The sequence below is a fragment of the Cibotium barometz genome, chromosome 21, assembly GCF_041138505.1.
Source record: "Cibotium barometz isolate CiBa-2024 chromosome 21, ASM4113850v1, whole genome shotgun sequence".
Classification (NCBI taxonomy): Eukaryota; Viridiplantae; Streptophyta; class Polypodiopsida; order Cyatheales; family Cibotiaceae; genus Cibotium; species Cibotium barometz.
The window spans coordinates 48,454,503-48,480,097 of record NC_141066.1 but is presented as its reverse complement, the minus strand read 5'-3'; the positions used below and the strand labels follow the sequence as shown (position 1 = coordinate 48,480,097).

The window sequence follows — 25,595 nt, the reverse complement described above, 5'->3', positions numbered from 1 at the left end:
GTCGTCGGCTTTTATGAAAAAAAACTACTTCAATGAGATTGTAGGGAGAATATATCCAAAAAAGAAGACAAACCCATCCTTGAATATAAGCTCTAAGAAATAAAGGCACAATAAATGTTTTTGAATTAACTTTAAGCGTCTCTATGCAAGTTTTGGCAAATTATTATTTTTTGCTTTAAATTAACTTCAGGTTCTCAATGCATTCAAGAGTTTCATGATCTTTGTTTGTGGGTAACTTCATCTAAAAATCATGTCCTTTCTCACCAGCTTACATGCGTACATGAGTGGCTTTTTGGAGGTGTTCACACTGGATGGGGTCAACTAAATACTAAAGTGAAAAAGAAATCCCTACTTTGTATATCTGAATTTGCAAAAGGATAGATCTGAAAGCATGTTTGAAATTTTTAGCAGAAATATATGCTTTTAATGTACTTCCTAGCACTTGATAATTTTAATGAAGAACATCAGGGTGATCCCATAAGACAAGCTTGGCAAGTTGAAGGGTGACACTATGTCCATGCGGCCAGTCTTGCACAGCAGGAAACCTTTGATGAAGTGTAAGGGGTTTGAAAAAAGGAACCTTACATGTGCTACTTTTCAGAAGGGGACTTTTAAAGAGAGAAGAGTTAGTGTGGTGATAACTCTTCATAGTCAGCCATGCGATACCCTTTTATAAACCAACAAAATTGTCAATACTATTCGGCCGTCTCTTCATCATCATCATCATCATTATCCCCTTCCCCTTCATTACCGTTTTGCTCCTCACCTGCTTCACCATCACCCGCTCCTTGCATCTCTTCTTCCTCTGGTTTCTCTGGAGGTTTTGGCAAGCTATCGACTGTCTCTAGACACTGGTCCACAGTATCGGCAGACATCCTTTCCTCACAATCTTCCACAATCTGAGGATAAAAATGTCAGCGATAACCAGAAATAAGCACCTTTAACATCCGTGGCACATATATAAGGTTTTTTTTTTTCATTACGCACAAATTCATCACAAATCATGACATAGCAACACAGTCCATGGTATGCCTGGTTAGGTTAGAGCTGTTTTGGCAAATAAATAACTTTTCAATCATAAGAAAGCGACATAAGCCTTTCCTCTTATTGTACAACCATAATTAAAAAGAATCATAAGTTTGACAATGGTGACTGCTCCTGAACAGCCATACACCCAACTACCAACTATCAAGCAATGATTCAACTCCATTGCACCCACAGCATTTAATTGCAATATTGCCAGGTCAAAATGATGGCACACTCTTAAATATTGCAGAGCACCCTTCTCAATTGTAAGGGGAGAAAGAAAGTTATATTTAACATCCTCAAAAGACCCAAAGGGTCTATGGCATTGATGGGAATACCCTCTCCTCGCACAAGATTGATGTGTTCAACCCTCCTCTGCACATGATATATTTCTATGGAGCTGGCTAGAAGTTATTGCCTGAATGCCTCAATTCAACAAGGGGAAAAGTAGCAACCACCCCCTCCCTTCCGCTCGATCTCATCATTTGTTGTACTTTATGTATGTATGCATGTATGTATGAACATATGTCTGTATGTACGTTCTTATGTATGTATGCATATCAATTATTTTGAGGATAACCGTTGTGAAGATAATCACTTGGTCTGCCTACAGCATTGGTGGCCCTAAAACCACAGCCAAGGTCACCTGGCCCTCTCAACAGGCCCCATAACACCCGGCAAAATGGCAACCCCCGTAATCCTGAAAATGACCTGTGTGTGAAACACCGCTCCAACAATGCATGTTACCTATCTAAATTCACACAAAGCTGTAGGCACACATGATTGTCCGATGTCAAAACTGGGATACCGGGTGATTGACCACAAAGGGGACCTTAAAGTTATGGACCCCAATTAACTTGGATTAGATTATTCATTTTGACATGCACATGAGACAGCTTGGGGCAAACAGAAGTCTACAATAGGAGAAGCGCTTTTCTCACAAACATTGGCCGTGAATGACCCCACCGTAAAATAAATATGGGACACAAAGATACCACAGCTTGGCCCCATGTACTAACGCGGAGCTGCCGCAGCAATCATTGTTTACGATATCACCAACAATGTAAGTCTTAAAAGAAGCTAGCAACTGGCCCATTTCTATCAAGGTGAGTCTGCACCGTAGTATTAAGGAGAGGGAAACAATTTTTTAGGAAAAATCATAGAAGTATGGGAGTTATGTTAAGTGCAAATTTTAGAAAGATAACATCAAATTAACTTTCATTGATGAGGGTGGAGAACTAGTGGATTTTTTTATATACAACAAAGCTTACCAAGTGGATCTCCACGGCTGTTGAAGGCCTCAGATTTGCCACTTGAAGACGCTCCGCTTTCGTCAAGCTGTACTGATCTATCTGCTTGAAAAATTTGTGCAAGGAATCACGTGTTTGGGTGCCTGCTGGAGTTTGCAAAAGGTAGTTATATACCTGCAGCAGAGTTTCTAAACATCAGAGGAAACAACAGAACATTCATGAGATCACAACTTTGTTACATAAATAGCACATTTCTGACACTCCAAAAAACACCACAAAAAGAAAAGCTCCACCCCACCCCCATACCTACATACATGTGAGCATGCATAATATGTACATACGGCAATTCTACAAAACAATTACGTGGTAAGCAGCACAGGGAATCCTTTCCGAAGCAGGCTTCCAGGCGGGCTTCGAAACCATTGGAGTTGATTCACACTGACTTGTGTGGACCACAGTAGATACCATCCTTGGGAGGATCTCTCTATTTCATGCTGCTGCTTGATGATTGTACCAGATTCACGTGGGTCTACTTTCTTTCCCAGAAGGACCAAGCTTTTGCTCGGTTCAAGGATTGGCACGTGATGGTGGAGAAAGAGTCTGGATATCAGGTTAAGACTCTCAGGGCTGATAAAGGAGGTGAATTCTCCTCGACTGTATTTTTCAGGTTTTGTGCAAATCATGGCATCAAAAGGGAATTGGCCAATACCGGATCGCCTTCGGAGAATGGAGTTGTTGAACGCAAGTACAAGACTGGTGGAAATGGCGAGGACCATGCTGGAGCATCGTGATCTTCCTCGTCCACTTTGGGGTGAGGCTGTAGCAATGGCTGTCCATACCATCAACCGCTCTCCGACGACTTCAGTACCCCATATGACTCCATTTGAGGCATACTTTGGCAGGAAACCCGATGTCTCGCACTTCCGTATCTTTGGGAGTGATACGTATATACATATTCCGAAGAAGCAAAGGGGGAAGCTTGACTCCAAGTCCCGCAAGCTGATATTTGTGGGGTATAACTCTCTTTCCAAGGGATACAGGTTGTATGATCCAGAAAGGAATGAGATTGTTGTCAGCCGGGATGTGGTCTTTACCGAGCATGTTCCAGCATCCACTGTCGAGGAGCCGCCACTTCTTGGAGATCCAGAGGAGTCTGATGATGATTCCCAGTCTATTATTCTAGCTGATCCACCTCAGTCATCACAGGAGGTTGAGCCCACAGCTGGAGTTGAGCCCCCGCAACCACAGGAGGCTCCACGATCTGTTCGAGTACCTAGGTGGTTGTTAGACACCCTTCGGAAGTCAGGTGTTACGGAGCTACCCTCCGAGTGGACCACAGAGGACGGCCCTCGAAGATCACATCGAGTTCGAGATAAAAGCAACACGGCGGAGCTTCTTCAGGTGAACTATGCTTTGATGTCTCGTATCATGCGGGATAAAGAGCCCACTTCCGTAAAAGAAGCCCTTTCACAGGATACTTGGAGGAAAGCCATGCAGGTGGAACTTGATGCCATCGAGAAGAACAACACTTGGGAGTTGGTACCGAGGCCGTCGAAGCGGTCAGTCACTCATTGGTGTCAAATGGGTCTTTAAGACCAAATACGCGTCTGATGGGTCGGTGGACAAACACAAAGCCAGACTTGTGGCTAAAGGTTATGCTCAGCAGCCAGGCATCGACTACGAGGATACCTTTGCACCGACAGCGCGGATGTCCACGATTCGGACCGTTCTTGCCCTTGCTTCTTCTCAGAGGTGGCCCGTGTATCAAATGGATGTAAAATCTGCGTTCCTTAATGGTGACCTGCAGGAGGAGGTGTACGTTGAGCAGCCTCCAGGCTTTATTGTTCCAGGATCGGAAGGGATGGTTTACAGGTTACGTAAGGCTTTGTATGGTCTTAAGCAGGCTCCCAGGGCTTGGAATCAGAAGATTGATTCCTTCTTTATTCGGATTGGATTTCAGAGATCGGTTGCAGATCCGAACCTGTATCTCTTTTGGGAACGCGGCATGGTCACACTTATCATCCTTTATGTGGATGATCTCATTCTCACCAGCGGTCATGTGGAGCACATTGGAGTGACGAAGACTGCCTTGTCAAAGGAGTTTGAGATGACCAACTTAGGCTTACACCACTTCTTTTTGGGATTGGAGATCTGGCAGACCCAGAGGGGGTTTTTCGTCTCTCAGCAGCGGTATGTTCATGAGTTGCTTGAGGCCTTTGGGATGGAAAACTGCAAGCCTATTCCTTCGCCGATGGACCCGAACACAAAGTTAACCGTTACAGATCCTTGTGAGCCAGTTGATGCCTCGCAATACCGGAAGTTGGTTGGTTCATTGATCTGGTTGCTGAACACCAGATTGGACTTGAGCTTCTCCGTGGGGCTGTTGAGCTCTTTTATGCAGACGCCATTGAAGTCTCACTGGGACGCAGGATTGCGGATCATGCGGTATCTGCAGAGTACGAAGGATCTGGGACTCTTTTACACAGGAGGGAATGGAGTCAAGCTCCAAGGTTGGAGTGACTCACATTGGGGAGGAGATCTAGACACGAGGAGATCTACTTCAGGATACAGTTTTACCCTCGGCTCAGGAGCAGTTTCTTGGAGCAGCAAGAGGCAGCCAACTATTGCCCTTTCTTCGACAGAGGCAGAGTATCGGGCTGCTTGTGGTGCTACTTGTGAGGTTGTATGGCTGCGGAGGCTGCTAGGCGAGATTGGGTTTCCACAGAGGGAGCCTACAGTCATCCAGTGCGATAACCAGAGTTGTATAGCTATTGCTCGGAACCCAGTTTTCCAGGCCCGGACCAAGCATATAGAGATACAGTATCACTTTGTACGTGAGAAGATCTTGGCTGGTGACATCTTGCTACTTTATTGTTCGACGGAGGACAATGCGGCGGACCTCTTCACGAAGTCTCTACCTCAGGCTACGCTCAGGCGGCACTCCAGCTCCCTTGGGTTGGTTTCACAGCCAGGAGCTGAGAGGGGGTGTTAGAAGTCATCTCTTGTCTATATTTATACACCAGGGCCTCTATTGTGGGTGTGCCCGCCCTGTATAAGGTGTTTTATCATTTTTTCACACTCCCTGTATTTTTTCCTTATTTTCCCATTTTTCCTAGTGGTGGGGACATAGTCACATGGGAACGCCGTTCCATTGGTGTGGAACGGGGGAACGTGGAGTAATGGAACATGGGAACGGCGGAACGTGGAGTAACGCTTTTTTAATTTTTTTTTCCATGATTCGCAAAGCGGCACCCCTTACGTTTTTTTTTTCCACGTCACAAATCCGCCGGCAGCGTAATAGCGCATCCTTCTTTCTTTTTTTTTGAATAGAAGGGTTACGGGTGCCCAAAACGTTTTGGGCACCCTTTAAAAAAGGCCCAAATTTTGGGCCTTTTTTAAAGGGTGCCCAAAACGTTTGGGCCTTTTTTAAAGGGTGCCCAAAACGTTTTGGGCACCCTTAATAGTTTAAAAAAAAAACGGATACCTGCAAGTAGCGCCACCGCCGACCCCTAAAAAAAAACATGGGAAAAAAAAAAGATTATGCAACGTTTTTTTTAAACGTTGAAAGAAGACCTGCCAGGCTGCCCTGCAACGTTCAAAAAAAACGTCAATATCTACGTTTTAAAAAAAACGTACCTCTCTGAGATCTTATAAAAACCTACAGAGTGCACACTGCAGCTGCAAGTACAGTGTGCATAGCCAAGTACAATCTCTCTCTCGAGTCTCTCATTATTCATAGCCAAGTACATTGTACAATCTCTCTCTCTCTCTCTCTCATAAGGGAACCAAGACAGCTTTCTCTCTTTCATAGCCAAGTACAATCTCTCTCTCAAAGCCAAGTACAATCTCTCTCTCTCTCTCTCTCTCTCTCTCTCTCTCTCTCTCTCTCTCTCATATAATGCCTCCTAAGGGAACCAAGAGAGCCAAGAAGAACGAAGCATGGTCATGGTGGGATGAGGTGGATATTGAAATATGATAACGTGTCGTTCCGGATCCCGTTCCGGATTGCAAGGGGTCCCGTTCCCGTTCCGGTTCCCTGGTGACTATGGGTGGGAAGGGTTGCCAGAGGGTACCAGGAGCACTCCAGTGCTGGCCGACTGCATACAGATGAGTCGTGGGCTACTGGACTGCTGGTCGACTGCACTTTCTCAGTCGTGGGCACTTGTCCGCTGGCCGACTGCATTTATGCAGTCAAGGGACCATTTTCAGCAGTCGTGGGCACCTTTTATGCTGGCCGACTGCTCTCCCAGGGGTGTATATATAGGCCCCTTGCCCCCACCACTCATTCATTCAGTTTTCTCGGGATCTTGTGTATAGAGAAGAGTTTACACACCTATCTCTCTGTGTTTCTTGTGCTGTTTATTTTCTGCAGTCTACTTGCTCTTGTCTACCCAAGTTTGGTTATCATTTCTGCTGCATATTCTGACATTTGTCACCCTCCTGGCTCCTATCTAGGGTTTTATTGAAATATCAAAAAGCCTTTTATAATACAAGGTGGTACAAACACACATGATGAATATTTATTACAAATCTGTTTAGGGAGACGACCCAGGTAGAGGACCCATGATTCAACACACATGAAAGAAAGAGGGCTTAAAAAGCCCAATCATAGTCTTCCTCATTGAGGAAGACTTGAGTTGTTGCTGTGCTAATCTTGCCGATGTCATCACTGGGTTTTTCTTCAGTTGTCTCATCCTCTATAACAAGATTGGCATGGTATTTTTCTTGCTCTTCCTCCATGGTTTCTTTATATCCCAGCCGATTGCCATATCTACACCTCAGCTTCCTATTATTTACCTTCCCATTTTGAAGTCTTGAAAAAGCCTTATCGTACTCAAGGTTGCTGCTCCATGGCTCTCTTTCTTTAATCTTCCTTTTCGATCAGCAAGGCCACCATGTCTTCAAATGTCGTTTGAAGCTAAACGCAGGACTTCAAGTGATTGTTGAAACCGAGTAACATCTTGCATACTCTTTGTGAGGATTGCCATTTTCTCATCATCATCCGAATAACACTTTAGACTAGTGAGCTGTTGGACTAGTGAGTAAAACTTGGCAAGGTGGTCACTTAATTCTTTATCATCATTCATCTTGAGATCATAAAATTTAAGCTTAAGAAATACTTTTGAGTTTGTAATTTTATTGCCAAAAATAGTTCTAGCTTTCCCAGATCTCCTTTGCTGTGGACTTGAAATCAACATGATGCACCAATGAGTTTGCAAGCCCGAGACCTATAATAGCGATGGCTCTTTGGTTGTGTTGCTTCCACAATTTCAATTTCATGCCTGATGTTGCAGGACCATCTTCATCACAGGAAACAATCTCCCATACTCCTTCCTGCATAAGGAGCAATTGCATCTTTGTTTGCCACTGGGGAATCCACTTCCTGAGAATCTCTGGACAAGTGAAGGAACTATAGATGTTGGTAGCACCATAGTGGTGCAAGCTTTTCAGAGGATGTGCTACAGGGCAAAGGGATAAGTAGGTGGTGAGCAGACAGCAAGAAGGTGTGAAGTAAAAGTGTTGCAGAGTAGGTTTAAAAATAGATGGTGGGAAAACTCATGTACACAATGACGATACTCTCCAATGGTGCCCACGAGAGATTGCTAGGAAGAGCTCAAAGATGGGTTATGCTCTCCTCTGAAAAGAAGCGTGAAGCACAGTCAAAGCTGAGGGGAGAGGCAAGGCTTGCTTAGAACAGAGGCCGTGCATAGGGGCGAAGGGATGTCACAGGGTAAGGAAGAAAAGGAGAGCAAAGGTCGGAAACAAGGGTTCACTGGAGAAGGTGGTCATGGCGGTAGGTTGCAAAGGTTGGATAGTCGCGACAAAAAAAAATTGTGCGGGGGCGAACAAGCACCACAGGACCGAAATGTGGTGTGGTCTAGGCAAGGCCCATTGGCAGGTAGTGCCACCCAGCACCTAGCTAGCTCAACCAAGATCCTTGCCCCCTCGGTCCGCCCAGCTGGCCGAGCAACCTCCTCCTTAGCTTCGGTTTGCAGCTACTAGTGATAAAAGGATGCCACTTAAAAAAGATAGTGGTTCAAAGGAATCACTTAAAGAAGGGTCAATAAGTGAAAAAGATCATTGGTAATTTTTTTCCATTGATAATGGGTACTTGTTATATAAACGTATGTCAGAAGGTAAAGTTTGACCGTCAGAAGACACCAGGGTTATTACAACCTTTACCTATTCCGGATAGACCTTGGGAGAGCATTGCCATGGATTTTGTATTTGATCTTCCACGGACACAAACGGGAAATGATGGCATCTGGACTATCATATGCAGGTTCAGTAAGCAGGCTCATTTCATTCCCGTGCGGAAGACAACTAAAGTGGATCATATGGTGAAGTTGTTCATGGCGAACATCTTCAAGTATCATGGCTTGCCTACGTCTATCATTAGTGACCGTGATCCACGGATGACGAGTTTGTTTTGGAGAGGATTGTTTGACAACATGGGTACAACTCTCAAGTTTTCATCGTCATTTCATCCACAGACAGATGGTCAGTCAGAAGAGGCTAACTCTACAGTGTTGGATCTTCTCAAGTGTTATGTGTCAGAGCACAAGCAACAATGGGAAAAATATCTTCCTTTGGTGGAGTTTGCATATAACAACACTGTACATAGCTCGACAGGCAAGGCGCCTTTTGAGATTGTAGAAGGAGGGAAGAAGGTACCACCCATTTTGCATACAAAGGATAAGATCTTTGAGGCTAATCAGTATGTGGAGAGCTTGGATGAAGCTTATCGGAGAGTTAAGTTGGCCCTCCAGAAAACTCAGCAGAAGCAAAAGAAAGCCACAGACCGTCACAGACGTGATTTACAGTTTGCATTGGGTGATTGGGTTCTTTTGTGCTTTGAAAAGGCTAGACTCAAGAAGATGAAGGGTAAAGAGCGCTTATTCCCTAAGTTGAGTATGCGATATTATGGGCCTTTTCAGGTTTTGGAAAAGATTAGTGAGGTAACCTATCGTTTGAAGTTACCAGATCACTGGAGGATTCACAATGCTTTTCACGTGAGTCTTCTTAGACCTTTCCGTGGGGATGTGCCTGAGGATGTATCAGATGAGGCTTAGCCGGAAGTTGAGGAACTTGATGAGGTTCTGATTCCCGAGCAGATACTGGCACATAAAGAAAGGAAGGTACGAGGTAAAGTTTCCCGTCGCTATCTTGTGAAGTTCAAGAACTATTCACCGATGGATGCGAAGTGGATGGAGGAAGGTGACTTAACAGATTCACCTCAAGTTTTGCAGCTTTATCTCGATGCCTTTGAGTTAGAGCCGACTCTTATTGTGGCTCATTCAGGTTCAGCAGAGCATGGGTCTGGAGCATTACCTGATGCTCAAGAGGGGGGTAGCACCTCCACTCCCTTGATATACAGACAGGCTCAGATGACATCTAGAGGTCGCTTGGTGCAGTTTTTATCTCACCCGAAGGTACTGAGGCTGACAGTACATCTGTTTATGGGACTTCTATGATATATGTGTACTAGTCACATGGAGATTTTTGTGGATATGTATGGTTCACAGTGGTATACAACTTGGACTATTACTATGCCATTGGTTTGCAGTGAATGTTGATACATGTGTATGGCTTAGAGAGATTGGGACGCTGATCTTGCCATATTGTATATTTCACTTTGGATATTTTGATGCATCACCAGAATGCAATCGAGGACGCTTGCCATTTTTCAAGAGGGGGGTATGTCATGGCCCTGTGAAAATGGAACAGTACAAGTGTGGGCATGGTGGTTGCAGAGTCAGAATATTTTATGATTCACATGGGAGGTGCCTGGACAGAGTTTAAGATGTGTGGACATCCCTAGGTGTGAAGGGGGGAACTAGAAACATTAAACTTTAATGTTTATTAAAGTTTGCCCCTAGGCCTTAGTGGCCCTAGGAACTTATTAAAGTTTGGGGCCCTAGGGATTATTTTGGGGAGGAGCCACTTTTGGAGTAAGTGTATCTCTCTCTCCTCTCTCTCTCTCTAGCTTTTGGAAAAGAGGGAATCGTGGAGTTTCTCATGCGCATGTTCTCAAGCGTGGAAAAGAAGAAGAGAAGGATCGTTGGAGAAGCCGTGCTGCTGTTGCTGTTTCTGAGTGCAAACCAGCCATACAGCACTGTACGGCCAGATCTGCTGCAAATACCCTCTTTCTCTTCTGTTGTGCTGGCTGCGCATAGGAGCTGCTGCAAGGAGTTCTGCTGCACACAGGGTCTGGTCAGGCTGTACCAGCAGGTACAACAGCAGTACAGTACTGTACGGCTGCCGTACAGTGTACGGACAGTCAGGTACAGCAAGTACAACTGCTGCAGGCGACGTAAACAGGTGCTGGACAGAACTGTGTACTCAGATTCAGGCAGGTACAAGAGTGGACAGCAGGCTGTTTGTGCAAGTACAACTCCTGGCACGTATCCCGAGGTGGTACAGACGGGTACAGTGCTGATTTTCAGATCTGTATTTTCAAGGACAGCATAAGAGTGAACATCAGGAGGAGGATACAGGCAGGTACAAGCACATGTGTGAAGCAGGGTTGTGGATACAAGTGCCTGCAAGTACAAATTGGTGCTGTTGCTTCCTCCGGTACTGTTTCACGAGCTGAACTTGGTAAGCCTTGTTTCTGTTCATCTATCTCTTTCTACTGCTTGATGTCTGTTGTGCAGATATGAGTTATCTGGCCCCTTGTGAGAGGAGGGGTATGGAAGACTGACAAGGGTTGAGACAGAGTTTGGACAGCACATGTATGTTTGAGCTGAGATGATGTATCATGCACTTGAGTTATGCCAGATGTATGCCCATGGCTGGCCTGCTTAGTGATCTTGGCTGATCAGAGGGTGGCACAGTGTGTTATTTAGAGACACAGATCTGTGTGCATAGATCCTCTGTGCTAAGAAGGATTTGTGGGCCGTCAGATTGGATATACAGGTGTAAACTCTTGGCTGATCTTTGTGTTGTACTCAGCCATTCATTTTATTATAATTGAATAAAGAAATACCGCAAGGGGCGCCAAGCTTTGGGGCCAACAGGTGTCGCTGTGTTTTCAGATTTGGGCACTCTAGCTCCAATCTGTGTTCTTTTCACATCTAGACTACAAGTGGACGGGTGATTGCTGATCTACCGCACTCTGGTCTTCTATCAGAGGCCGGTTTCAGCGTACCTGAGACATTGCTGCCAATGTGTCCTATGCAAGCTTCGATGTCTTGCAAGAACGAATGTGCGGAATAATAGTCCTTTTCACTGAAAGGGCTATCAATTTGATCATGGTAGTACGCTTTAAGCACGTCGAAAGCCAACTGATTGTAAATCTCGATTTGGCCATCGCTCTAAGGATGGAATTGTCAAACCCCAAGGATCTCCTCGTAGAACGCTCCTGTTCGAGACTCAAAACCTGCAAACAAACAAACAAACAAGAAGGGGGTGCAGGCCTGACTCACCTCCGAACCATAACAGCCGTGGGCAAGCCCACAGTCTTGGCTGTCCCCACCGAGCCACGAGCTGAGCTAACTAGGTTGACGTACCGACCAGCCTCTACCTCGTGACGTCCCATACCGCCACGAAGCTACCCTCGCGGGCCTCGAGACTGCTGCCGGCCTCGGTTGCATAAAGCAGGTGCTGTTGGGGTAAAGGCGTTATGCCCACCCTTATAGTGTGTACAAGCCCATAAGTTATAGTACATAGTACACTTAGTACTTTTAATGTACTAAGTGCACTATGTGTACTAGTGCAATATACATGTGTGATAGGGGAGTCACACACTCATGCCTCATGAGTTGACTTATCCCCACATCTCTCTCTCTCTCCCTTGCTTCTCTGTGTATGTCTCCCACATAACCTAACCCTAATTCTGTTTTCTCCCCATCAACTGGTATCAGAGCCCTTAGTGATCCCTCCCTTCCTCTTCTCCTTGATGGTAGCAAGGAGTCAGGCGCAGCAAGGCAGCGCAACAGGCAGCAATCTACGTGTAGCATAAGCCACAAGTCTGCAGTCGTGTCAGAGTTTCTGCAGTGCAGGCACGCAGGCGAGTGTGGTAGCTCTATACGGTGAAGCAGCGCTGGCCCTTCAGCGTGAACGTGGAGTGGCGATTTGATCGGCTGGTCCACAAAGCGAGCGAAGACAACGTTGGCGAACAAGCGCTGGGCGTAGATGCGCTAGGCGAAAGCAGCCATTGGCGAAGGTCAGCCCACACAAGGCGAAGTCGACGGCGAAGGCGGAAGCGCACAGCTGCCAGCGTAAACGTGGGCGACGTCAGGAGAGTCTTTGTTTCCATCGTCACCAACTCGATAGCGTAACTCGTCAACGGCGCCACACAACTGGAGCCGAAACGAAGGCAGCGTAGCATACATCCCCCTCCGCACAGGCTCACGTGCCGTTGCTGAATCGTAGTGCTGCACAACCGGCAGATGATGAAACTAGAACAGTTACCAAATCAGAGGCGCCTCTGCAAATGCAACAGAACAAGCCTCTGACTCGGTTGTCAAAGAAGCCACAGCCTTCTGCACAAGGCTTGGCAAGACTCCCTTGTGTCCACCTGCACAGAAGCCTGACGAGCAGCAGCATCAACAGCAAAATCGACGCCCTCCTTTCCTGCAACAAAAATGAGAAACTACAAGGTATTTGCCTCAATTTTTTTTGGGATTTGCAATTGAGCAAGTACAATCAACAATTGAGCAGGTATACAGGTGCCCAATTGCTCAATTTTTGAGCAAAATTGGCAAAATTGGGTGACATTGGTCACAATCAGGATAAATTTGCAGGAAATTGGTCACAATCAGGATCAATTTGCAGGAAATTGGATGTCGAAATTTGGGGCTTTTGATGTAATTGTGCAATTAAGCACTCATACATGCTGTATGATGTGAAAAATCGCACATTTGGGCAAAATTGCAGCAAATTGCAGTGCAAATCAAGGGGCTTTTGTGCCGATTTGGTTGATTTGCATGCAGGCAATCGCATTTGATGCTGTGGATAATGTGTTGATGCCTTACAAGCACTCAATGTGCCTGTAAATCAAGGGGCTTTCATGTATTTGATGTATATGTGGCCAGGGGGAAGCATCGTGAACACTCTGGATGCCTTCATGTGCGTCAATGTACCATGTATGATCAGAAATTGATCTTAAATCAAGGGGCTTTTCAAGTTTTCATGCTTGTTGAGCTTGGCAAAGCAGCAGGCAAGACATTTATGCCTTGAATCCTCAAAAATCAGCTTGCAGTCAAGGGGCTTTTGCCCAATTTCTGTTCGGGACTGTTGTATGCAGTGTTCAGGACTGTAAAAGTCTGATTTTCACTCATTTGGACAACCAGGAGAGCATTTATTGCTACTGTACCTGCTGGTGCAGATTTGGCACAGCTTTGTGCATGTTTTGGCATGGCTGTACACTGTTTTGAGTGACCAAGAGATTCAATTTCAGCTGCTGAACTTGCCGGTACAGGTTTGGTACATCATTGGTGAGCGCTTAGTACTGCTGTACAGTACTTTGGAAGGGCAAAAGAGCACATTTAAGGTGCTGTCCAAAATCTGCAGCAACCAGATTTTGGTGTTTTCATCACATAAAGTGGGAGAAAAGTTGCATTCTTGCTTCCGCAGTGGGAGATAAAGCTTGGGAGAATAATTGTGAGCACTTTGTGTGCTTTTGGTGCAGCGTTTGCACATTTGCAGGGAGTCAGGCATTAAAGGTTGCATATTGCTATGGCAACCACAGGTGAGAGCTCTTCATTGCTTCACATCAAGAAGCTTGAAGGCTCGCATAATTATGATATTTGGCAAACCCAGTGCTACAATGTGTTGCTCCAGAAACAGCAGCACAAGCCTATCAAAGAAAGGGGTGTGATGCCCGCTTCTCTTACTGCTGAAGAGTGGGAAGATATGGATGAGCTGGCAAGATCTACTATCATGTTGTCTGTGTCAGACTCATTACTTTTCAGCATTCGTGAAGAGAAGACAGCTTGGGGAATGTGGCAAAGATTGCAGGACTTGTATGCCCAACAAAGTGCCTCAAGCAAAGTGTATTGGTTGAAGAAACTCATAGGTCTTCAGATGAAGGAAGGGGCATCTATGACAGCCCATCTAAATGAGTTTAATGGTATTGTCAGCCAGGTCATTAATCAAAAGTTGGCAATGGACGATGAGTTCAAAGCCACTTTTCTGTTATGCACTTTGCCAGAGAGTTGGGACACATTCAGGACAGCCACTAGCAATTCGCATGCTATGCTCTCATATGCAGATGTTGAGGGTGCTCTTCTTCAAGAAGAGATGAACAGGAAAAACAACTCTGTTGGAAAGTCCAATGCAATGAATGCACGTGGGAGATCCCAGCAAAGGGGGAAAAGCCAAGAACGGGGAAGGAGCAAGTCTCGCTCCAAAAAGGATTTGGAATGCCATTATTGTGGCAAGAAGGGACACATTAAAAAGCAATGCTACAAATGGAAAAATGATCAAAAGGAAAAGGAAAAAGGCAAAGACAAAGAGAAAGATGAAGCCAAAGATGTAAAGCCAAAGGGCAAAAGTGGAGTCAAGATTGAAGAAATCAATGTGTCACATGCAGGTGGCAGTGAGGATGAGGTCCTATTTACGTCTTCACTTGATGCCCATTCACTTCTTACAGGTGGTCATGGTATGCACTCATGGATCATTGATTCAGGTGCCTCCTTTCATGTCACAGGTTGCAGAGACTTGTTTGTCAGGTATACTGCTGGCAATGAAGGAGTGGTTTATTTGGGTGATAACCATGCATGCAAGATTCTTGGCAGAGGTGATGTGAGGCTTGTATTTTCAGATGGCTCACAGCTTATGCTCCATGATGTCAGGCATGTGCCTGAGATCAAGAAGAATCTGCTTTCTACTGGACAGCTTGATGATGCTGATTATGTTACCACATTTGGTAGTGGAAAGTGGAAAATTAGTAAGGGCTCACTGGTTGTTGCCAGAGGCTCTAAGGTGGACACTCTTTACTTTATGCATGCAGGTGTTTGTCACCATGCTAATGTAAATGCAACCGAGCTGCCGGAAATTTCTATGTGGCATAGCCGGTTGGGACACATGAGTGTCAAGGGAATGGAGCAATTGTCTCGTTTGGGTTACTTGCCTTCTCTAAAGTTTTCAAGTTTTCAGTTTTGTGAGCATTGTATATATGGTAGGCAACTACAGTGCCCCCACAAGAAAGCTCTTGGACAGAAAGATGCTCAGTTAGAGCTTGTGCATACAGATGTATGTGAGATGCCTCAGCTTTCTTTGGGAGGGGCAAAATATTTTGTGTCTTTTATTGATGATGCCACACGCAAGGTGTGGGTCTATCCTCTTCGTTTGAAGAGTGATACATTCTCAGTGTTTGAGAAGTTTGTTGCTCTTGTTGAGAATCAAACTGGCAAAACACTGAAGGCTTTGCGTTCCGACAATGGGGGAGAGTATATGTCCAAACAGTTTCAGGACTTTTGTGATGCTAAAGGCATCAAGAGGGAGCTCTCTACTCCTTATGATCCTCCACAAAACGGGACAGCAGAGAGGATGAACAGGACCATACAGGAGAAGGTCCGTTCTATATTGTCACATGCTGCATTACCTCATGGTTTTTGGGCTGAAGCTGTTATGACAGCCGTTCACCTTATAAACAGGTCACCTAACACGAGGCTTGGTGGGAAAGTGCCAGAAGAAGTATGGACAGGGAAGCCTCCGTCATACAAGCACTTGAGAGTGTTTGGTTGCGTTGCGTACGTGCACATACGCAGGGAAATGCGCACCAAACTTGATCCTAAGTCTCACAAATGCATATTCCTAGGATATGGTGACAAAGGTGAAATGGGGTATAGACTTTGGGATCCCATGAATAGAAAGATCATACGCAGCAATGATGTCATTTTTTATGAAACATGCATGTATAAGGAGCCTGCAAGGCAACATGAGCCTGGCAGAGTCATCTTTGATGATGATGGACATCATGGACAACAACAAAGGGCTGTAAATTAGCCATTACAGCAGGAAAACCAGCCCTTAAATGGTGCTGAAAATGGTCCAAATGGACAGCCAGAGATGGCAGAAGATATCCCTATGGATATACCACAGTTAGAGGATATACCGGGCATGATTTTTCAGCCTTATGGCATGGAACAAGAGCCACCAATGGGTGATATGCAGGCTGGACAGCAACCTGCAAATGATGGTCATTGGGTACTGAGGTCCACTAGACCCTCCAGAGCCCCTGACAGGTTTGATCCAGGGGTTGACTACTTGATGCTCACTGACTGTGGGGAGCCCTCATGTTATAAGGAGGCTTTACAGAGGGCAGACAAGGCTCTATGGGAGCGTGCCATGAAGTCAGAGATGGATTCTCTGCATAAAAATGGAACTTGGAAGTTGGTGCATTTGCCTGCAGGCAAGAAGGTTTTGCCATGCAAATGGGTATACAGGCTCAAAGTTGCACCAGATGCAAAGCCAAGATACAAAGCCAGGTTAGTGGCTAAGGGCTTCAAGCAGGAATATGGTGTGGACTTTGAGGAGATCTTCTCTCCAGTGGTCAAAATGACCACACTTAGAGCTGTGTTAGCTTTGGTTGCACATGATGATCTGGACTTGATTCAGATGGATGTGAAGACTGCTTTTCTTCACGGTGATCTCCATGAGGAGATATATATGCAGCAGCCAGAGGGTTATGCAGTAAGTGGAAAGGAGAAGCTTGTATGCAAGCTGAAAAAGAGTCTTTATGGGCTCAAACAGGCACCAAGGGAATGGTATCATAAATTTGATACATTCATGAAATCCCAGAAATTTAGGAGAAGTGACATAGATCACTGCTTGTACACCAAGAAAGCTTTGGATGGCAGTCTATTGATCCTCATCTTGTATGTTGATGATATGTTGATTGCCGGGAAATCTCGTAAGGAGATGGATACCTTGAAGCAGAGGCTGCATCAAACCTTTGATATGAAGGATTTGGGTGATGCAAATCACATCTTGGGTATGCGGATACTTCGGGACAGAAATCAGCATGTGTTGTATTTGTCTCAGAAGGAATACATTGGCAAAGTCTTGCAGAGGTTCAATATGGACGGGGGGAAGAAGACTAGTACTCCTTTGCCTCCATATGTGAAACTCAGTGCTATGGACAGCCCACAGTCAGATAGAGACAGGGCTGATATGGCCAAGATTCCGTATGCTTCAGCTTGTGGCAGTCTCATGTATGCCATGGTTGCTACTAGGCCGGACATTGCATTTGCAGTGGGAGTGGTTTCTAGATACATGGCCAACCCTGGCAAAGAAGCATTGGGAAGCAGTGAAAGGTGTCATGAGATACCTGAAGGGCACACAGGATTTGTGCATTTGCTTTGGCAAACAGGATGCATTAGTGCATGGTTACACGGATTCGGATTATGCCGGTCATCCAGATAACCGGAAGTCTACTACCGGTTATGTATTTACATTCACAGGAGGTGCTGTGTCATGGATATCCAGGATGCTGAAGTGCACTGCCTTATCTACTACAGAGGCCGAGTATATTGCAGCCACAGAGGCTTGCAAGGAGGCATTATGGCTATCTCGGTTAGTGGTTGATTTGGGCTATACAGGGGATATTCCATTGTTGCATTGTGACAGTCAGAGTGCCATCCAGTTGGCAAAGAACCCTGTCTTTCATGCAAAGACGAAGCATGTGGATGTGAAGTATCACTTCATCAGAGAGGTGATAGAGAACAAGCAAATTCAGCTTGTTAAGATTCATACGGATGACAACCCGGCTGATCTGTTGACGAAGAGTTTGCCTCCGGAGCGGTTTGCTCATTGCAGACACTTGATGGGCATTGGATGAGGCCATTTTCAGCCTTGATATGGCCTTGTATATTATGATGTACATGCTGATTTTTTCTTTTCCTTTACTTAAGGGCACTTTGCCTTTAAGTGGGAGGTTGTTGGGGTAAAGGCGTTATGCCCACCCTTATAGTGTGTACAAGCCCATAAGTTATAGTACATAGTACACTTAGTACTTTTAATGTACTAAGTGCACTATGTGTACTAGTGCAATATACATGTGTGATAGGAGAGTCACACACTCATGCCTCATGAGTTGACTTATCCCCACATCTCTCTCTCTCTCCCTTGCTTCTCTGTGTATGTCTCCCACATAACCTAACCCTAATTCTGTTTTCTCCCCATCAGGTGCAAGTCTGCACTAGATCCAAGCTCCAGACCATAGAGCTCTCACAAACTCGCGACTCTCTATATCCTAATGACTAACCTTGGCCACCCTTTTATGGGCTCTTGGCCGGTCATCGGGCGTCCACACTTGGGCGCCCGCCCGTCCATACTTGGGTTCCCGCCCGTTAGTCTATCTCTAACTCAGCTCGCCAATCAGCCTGCCTAGCTCCAAGCTTCCCCAAACCTCGAAGCTAGTCTTGCGTGCGTGTGGCACATGGTAGATACACACTGTGCACATGACATACTCCCCTTCCTCTAAGAGCTCACTAAAAAGCCAGGGTAATCTCTTTGAAGAGTAGTTAATGTCTCCCATGTAGCGTCCTTCTCAACACGATCCTTCCACTTGATCTTGTATTCCGTGATAAGCGTATTACGCAATCTTCTTTCACGAAATCCAAGAATCTTTTCAGGTTCGTGTGGAACAAATGTCATGTCCTCGACATCTATGATTTCTTGAGGAGTAATTAACTGGTCTGTTCCACCCAGTACTTCCTTAAGTCTACTGACATGAAATGCAGGATGAACTTTCACATAAGAAGGCAAATCCAATTCATATGCAACTGAACCAATCCGGCGTGTAATACGAAATGATCCACAGTATCTAGGGGATAATTTCGGAGATCGACCTGTCTGTAAAGTCTCGGAATCTTTCGGAACTCGAAATACACCATCGTTCCTTCAGAGAACTCTCTGGGTGAACGATGTCTATTAGAATAAAATCTGTCTCGGTCTTGAGCACTTCTAATAGATTCCTTCACAACTTGTAACATTTCCTGCATATCTTGCAAAAAATTACGTGCTGCATCATGCTGAAGTCCTGAGAATCCTACTGTAACAGGTGATCGAGCTTAAAAACCATACATAAGCATGAAAGGACTAAAACCTGTACTCGTATGCTTTTAGTACTGTTATATGCAAATTCTAACATAGGAAGATAATCCTCCCATGAACTCTGTCTTTTGGATACATATGCTCGAAGCATATCCTCCAAAATCTGATTCACTCTTTCAGTCTGGCCATCAGATTGAGGATGATCAGAGGAACTCAAATTCAAAGTTGTTTCCAACTTCTCAAAAACAAGTTTCTAAAAATCACTCGTAAACTTGAGTCCCTATCACTGACTATGTCCTGCGGTAACTCGTATAGTCTAAACAATTGCTCGATAAACTGCCGTGCTAATTGCGTAGCTATAATAGTCTTCCGGGTCGGTAAAAATCTAGCCATTTTTGTCAAGCGATCTACCACAACCCAGATAGAATCATGGCCTTGATGTGTTCTTGGCAATCCGGTAATAAAATCCATGGAAATACTTTTCCATTTATTACCTGGGATTTGCAAGAGAAGAATCCATTATATTTCCAAAATCAGCTGTATTTACAAGAGGCCCCTGAGAGGGATGAATACAATCACCTAAAATACTATATTGGATATCCCTATACTGAAAAGAAAAAATATGACTAGACTAATCTATCTGGACTTGAAGAGTCTTAAACCACTCAATCCCTAATAACAAGTCTACATTTTTTAGGTGCATAACATAGAGTATCTTTGTAGTCCTGAAACTGGATTGGAAGCATCTCCACCTTTCGATCCCATACTTGCCGACCTACAGGTAGGCGTACCTCATAGGTATGATCACTGGGTGTCGTATCAAGACTCAATTTCTGTACAAGTTTGTAGTTAACAAAGTTGTGTGAGCTGCCAGGGTCTAGAAGAATGTGAATCTTATGGCCATTCACTTCTCCATAAACGCGGAGAAGATCATGCAAGCCAAATACTTTAGAGTTGAACAGACAATCAGAACAAGTACTAGGGCGAGAAAGTACAGTAATTGACATACCTGTCAAAGACAACTGGTTAGCTGCCTTTGGCTTGGGTCCTGCGTTGGTCTTTGCACCCTTTTGCTTTGGGTACTCGTTACGTATGTGTCCTTTTTCTTCGCAGATAAAACAACGTCCCTCCTTCTTGAGCTTTAAAGCCATGAGGAGTGGTTTCTTCTTCGCTGGAGTCGAATTTGAATTCTTCGAAGGTTGGTCCGAAGACTTGTCTTCAATCGTGTTAGCCATAGGTGCGGAGAACTTTCTTTTATGCTTGTTCCCCTGCTCGGTAACGGGTTTAGACTTGGAAGAAACCATTGTATTATCATAGATACGAGCTGAATGAATGGCTTCGTCCAATGTTTTGCATTTGTTATTTTTAACCTGTAAACGATATGAGTCTGGTAAACCAGCTACGAAGAACCCCAAAAGAGTAATGGGATCCATCTTTGTAGCTTTCATCTGCAAGTCCCTAAACTTCTGGAGGTAGACCTCATAAGTGAGGTGCTGCGAGGTCATGGTCAAAGCTGTAAACCGGGCAACAACATCATAATCATCCTCTTTCTTGAGGAATTCCTTCTTGAAGACGTCTTCGAATTGTGCCCAAGTCGTTGGCTTAGGGTCGAGTTCCTTCCACCAAAGCAAAGCTTTGCCTGAGAGGAAACCTGCTGCTAACTGTATCTTTTTTCCATCATCATATGGATGAAACTGAAAGTGAACTTACCACTTATGTAGCCAAGTGTCCACGATCTCCTTGGTACGCTGTTTATGCTCGCCCCCGAACTGTTCCGGAGTAATATTGGGGCCTAAAGCAGAGGCCAAGGTATCCATACCCGATAGAGTAGAGTGAGTAGTGGTCAAGAGAGTGATGGAGTTTTGCAAAGCTTGCATCTGGGCTGCGATTTGTGTTTGACGTTTAGACGAAGAAGCTTCAAGACCTACTTTGAACTCGTGGAAATCTGATTTTGACACATAATTGTCAAAAAGATTGGCAACGGTATCTTCCATAGCTAGCAAGCCTTCGCGTTCAACAAGGGGCTCCAACTCCGATTCTTGGGTCGACATCTTGAAGAGGGCGAGCGGAGAGAAAATTCGGTCTTGCACAAAAAAAAAATGCGAGTGAACTTGAGAGCTTGAAAACTTGAGAGATGTGTGGCAAGAAGCCCACTTAAGGGGTTTATATAGCCTGTCCCAAAAGCTACTTGAGCTTTTGCTTTTGTGTTTTGTTATATATATATATATATATATATATATATATATATATATATATATATATATATATATAAGTTCTGTTTTCTTATAAATAAATAAAAACTTGTTGAACCATAGAGACCTTTAAACTTTTGTAAAAAAAAAGTTTAATAAAAACCAAAAAAAACAAAAGCGTCGAATCGGGCAGATGCTTTCGTTGTTTTTTTCTCGCCCCTCGAAAATAACGCCGCCGCTGTCTGAGTGTGTCGCCAGCTTCGTTGCGTGCGGGTGTACTTGGTTGTACGCGGGAGCCTGCGCCGACCCCGCCTAGGCTTGGCCGCCTGCCAACGTAGGCCTGGCCGCCTATGGCCGACTGCCAACGTAGACTGGGTGCCTGCTTGCCTGGCCAATGCGCCTGCCTTCGTAGGCCTGAGCGCCGGCCTACGTAGGCCTGGCCGACTGCATAGCCTCCTACCCGCATGTCTGCCCGCTTGCAACACTTCACGACCAGCAGCTCCAAAACAATCGCATCTCTCTTCTCTCATTCTCTCTCGCGTTCAACAAAAAGCTACGTGCTTTTTCTGTTTTTCTCACCCGACTCAAGCATACTACTGCACAAGCATCTTCAAGCTACTTCTTGCAAAGCAATCAACCCTTTCCCTCCACACCACCATCTCCATCATCCTAGGTTTCTTTGACGGAAAAAGCACATACTTTCTGAAAAATCAGCAGCATGTATAACAAAACAGCAAGCTTCTTGAACACATACCTTTCTTCGACCTCATCTTCTCTACCTACCGACTTGCTCGTTCACGAGGCATGCTCTGATACCACTGTCAAACCCCAAGGATCTCCTCGTAGAACGCTCCTGTGTTCGAGACTCAAAACCTGCAAACAAACAAACAAACAAGAAGGGGGTGCAGGCCTGACTCACCTCCCAACCATGACAGCCGTGGGCAAGCCCACAGTCTTGGCTATCCCCACCCAGCCACGAGCTGAGCTAACTAGGTTGACGTACCGACCAGCCTCTACCTCGTGACGTCCCATACCGCCACGAAGCTACCCTCGCGGGCCTCGAGACTGCTGCCGGCCTCCGCTGCATAAAGCAGGTGCACGTCTCCACTAGATCCAGGCTCCAGACCATAGAGCTCTCACAAACTCGCGAGACTCTCTATATCCTAATGACTAACCTTGGCCACCCTTTTATAGGCTCTTGGCCGGTCATCGGGCGTCCACACTTGGGCGCCCGCCCGTCCATACTTGGGTGCCCGCCCATTAGTCTATCCCTAACTCAGCTCGCCAATCAGCCTGCCTAGCTCCAAGCTTCCCCAAACCTCGAAGCTAGTCTTGCGTGCGTGTAGCACACGGTAGATACATACTGTGTACATGATAGAATGCACTAGGCAATTGCAATTTGGTACCAAAGTTGTCGAACAGAGCTTGCCAGAAGTGAGATGTAAACTTTGGGTCCCGAACTGAAGTAATGGGCCGTGGCAAACCACAAACAGGATACCAATGTCAGAGAAAGAGCCAGGCTATATCTTCTATTGTGGCCATTTGTTTGCATGGTATAAGCATACAAAATTTATTGAACCTATCAACTATCATCATACACTGAGTATTCCGAGATCCAATAGATGCGGGAAGGGATCCAACAAAATCCATCAAAATGTCGTGAAATGGACCCTCAGGAACGCGGCTGAAGCAACCCTGCCTATTTGGTATGAGGTGCTTTCACTATTTGACATATAGGACACTGAGAAACATAGTTGTACATATCCCTAAGCATCTTCGGCCAATAAAACAATCTTTCTAACTTCTCCAAGGTATTGTTGATCCCACCGATGACCACCAAGAAGTGAGTCATGGACATCATGGAGGAGTGCCGGTCTTTTCTCCCTGAGAACACATAGTCGATCCTTGTAAAAGAGCCAACCATCCTGAATGGTGCAATGACGCGGTTCTGAATAAAGGGCCATACTTTAAGGAGTTCCAAATTTTGGACAATCTACATACTGTGTCTTCATATTGTCTAAATCTTTTCCCTGTATCTCTAACACAATGGACTCCTAGAAATATAGTGGACTCCTGGACTACCTGAATACTACCTTTGCGACTCAGAGCGTCTGCTACAAGGTTGTTCTTACCCGGTACATACTCAATCATTCCTTCAAACTGTTGGAACAACTGACCCCACCGGTGTTGTCTATCTCTCCTGGGCACTTGACATAGTTTGCAACCACTTCAAGGCCTGGTGATCTATCTTCAAAGTAAATTCCGTTCCATAAAGAAAACGTTTCCACTACTTCAAGGATGTGATAACTCCTAGCAACTCTTTGTCGTATACAGAATGATTTTTTATGCATTATTTAACTTCCTGCTGTAATATGCCACTGGTCTGCCTTCCTATTGCAAAACTGCTCCTATGGCAAGATTACTAGCATCGATGATTACCTTAAAGGGTCATCCCATGATGCAAGCTTAAGAAATGGTGCTTCGGAAGTTGCCTTTTGCAAAGCAAAGAACGCCTTTAAAGCCTTACATGTAACTAAAATTTTCTATCTTCAAGTCTTCACGTCCTTGAGCAAATCTGTCAAAGGTGCTACAAGGTTAGAAAACCGATCCATATACGAGCTATATGCTTGGCACAAGCCCACGAAGGAACGTATCTTTTGGGCTATCTTTGGAACGTCCCAATCGAGGATTGCCTTTATCTTTTCAAGATCAAGGCGAATGCCATCTAAACCGATCACATAGCCCAGGTACTCGACTTCTTAAACTCCAAATATGCTCTTCTTTGCATTAATGTAGAGTTCGTTGTCTCGCAAAAGTTGCAAGACCTTCCGCACATCCTTCACGTGCTACTCTGCAATGGCAGAAAAACCCCCACTATACAAAGAAAGACCTTCCGCACATCCTTCACGTGCTACTCTACAATGGCAGAAAAACCCCCACTATACAAAGAAAGATCCAAGAGGTTCTCTACCGAGAGGCCTAACCCTCTTTCTGCCCTAAGATTGGTACTAGTTCAGGAGGGATCATAGGGTAATAATCTACTATCTGGACATATACATACATTGATGTTTTTCCCATTCTTCATTTCCTTTTCAATTCTTCCATGGCTCAATATCCATGGTACCATTGTATTACTTATGGTCTCATAGACCCTTGGGGTCTTTTGTAGACATTAATATAGCTTTCTTTCGTTCTTCCTTTATTTTTTGCAGAGATGTATGTGTATATGTATGTATTGTTGCGTATGTGTGTGTGTGTGTGAGAGAGAGAGAGAGAGAAACCATAAGGAAATCACACCCCCAAAACCCTTACATGTCTTGAAATTACGTTAAAATTCTAACTGAATTGCAGCTCACCTAAAAAAAACAAAATCCATAGGAAAATATATTTACCTTGCATTCAGAGGGTGTAACGGACCCGAATGATGCAAGATCCTCAAGATTGGCCCCGCGGGAGCGCAGTAGGTCCATGACCTCGAAATTGCATAAAAGCCCTGCATTAGCTTCCTTCCTGTCACCATTCAAAATCATCCTGATAAGGGGGAAAAGAAAGAGGGGGAAGGACTCCCAAAAAAATAAAATAAAAATGTAAGCACATCAAAAAGCAAGAGAAACTGCATGGTCAGACCCAGCTTCAGATAAACTTCGTTTTCGCAGAGTGAGCGCAGACTCACACTTTCATGGCTGCTCGCGCTCCCTCCTCAAATTCGTGAATCTAAGTAGCAGGGATGTCTTGTGAGATTGTAACGTGGCGAAGCACAAGAAAAAGAAGTGTAGGAATAACGTGAAGCACAAGAAAATATACATGAATATATATAAATTCTGTTCATGTATATTCACTCTATGCTATTAATTTATTTTTTTTAACGCTTCTTTAAGGTATTGAAACATTAAAGAAGTTTTTTTTAACGCTTCTAAAGAAGTTTAATCTAAAGAATATAATCATTGTTTGAATTATTTTTAATCAAAAAAAATTAACAATGTCGATATGTTATAAATTCAAGTCGTAGTACATCGATTTTCTTAACCCAAAAAAGTTAGTTTAAATTTCGGGTCGAATAAAAATAAAATAAATAAGAACATAAGTGTTGAAATTCTAAAAAGTGTACATGTTTCATTGC

General features: G+C 44.7%; 1 protein-coding gene across 2 annotated transcripts; it reads right to left on the bottom strand.

Annotated features, from left to right (window-relative positions):
• Positions 1-338: 338 nt before the first annotated feature.
• On the bottom strand, positions 339-25,282 carry LOC147627287 (uncharacterized). 2 transcript variants are annotated; one of them, XM_086815917.1, is made up of 4 exons: positions 25,149-25,282; positions 24,868-24,985; positions 2,298-2,450; positions 339-899 (listed from the first exon to the last, which is right to left on the bottom strand). In XM_086815917.1, the coding sequence occupies exons 1-4, from the start codon at positions 25,154-25,156 to the stop codon at positions 696-698; spliced, it is 483 nt and encodes a 160-aa protein (XP_086672043.1). In that variant the 5' UTR covers positions 25,157-25,282; the 3' UTR covers positions 339-695. The 2 variants fall into 2 exon arrangements, with proteins under 2 accessions (XP_086672043.1, XP_086672044.1); XM_086815918.1 differs by having other exon boundaries at positions 25,103-25,237.
• Positions 25,283-25,595: the final 313 nt, after the last annotated feature.

What these genes read in the sequence shown, in the direction of transcription:
- LOC147627287 (XM_086815917.1), bottom strand. An exon ending in TTACACCCTCTGAATGCAAG is followed by an intron (nt 2,451 to 24,867) that starts GTAAATATATTT and finishes ACTCTGCTGCAG; the next exon opens with GTATATAACTACCTTTTGCA. An exon ending in CAGCCGTGGAGATCCACTTG is followed by an intron (nt 900 to 2,297) that starts GTAAGCTTTGTT and finishes TTTTATCCTCAG; the next exon opens with ATTGTGGAAGATTGTGAGGA.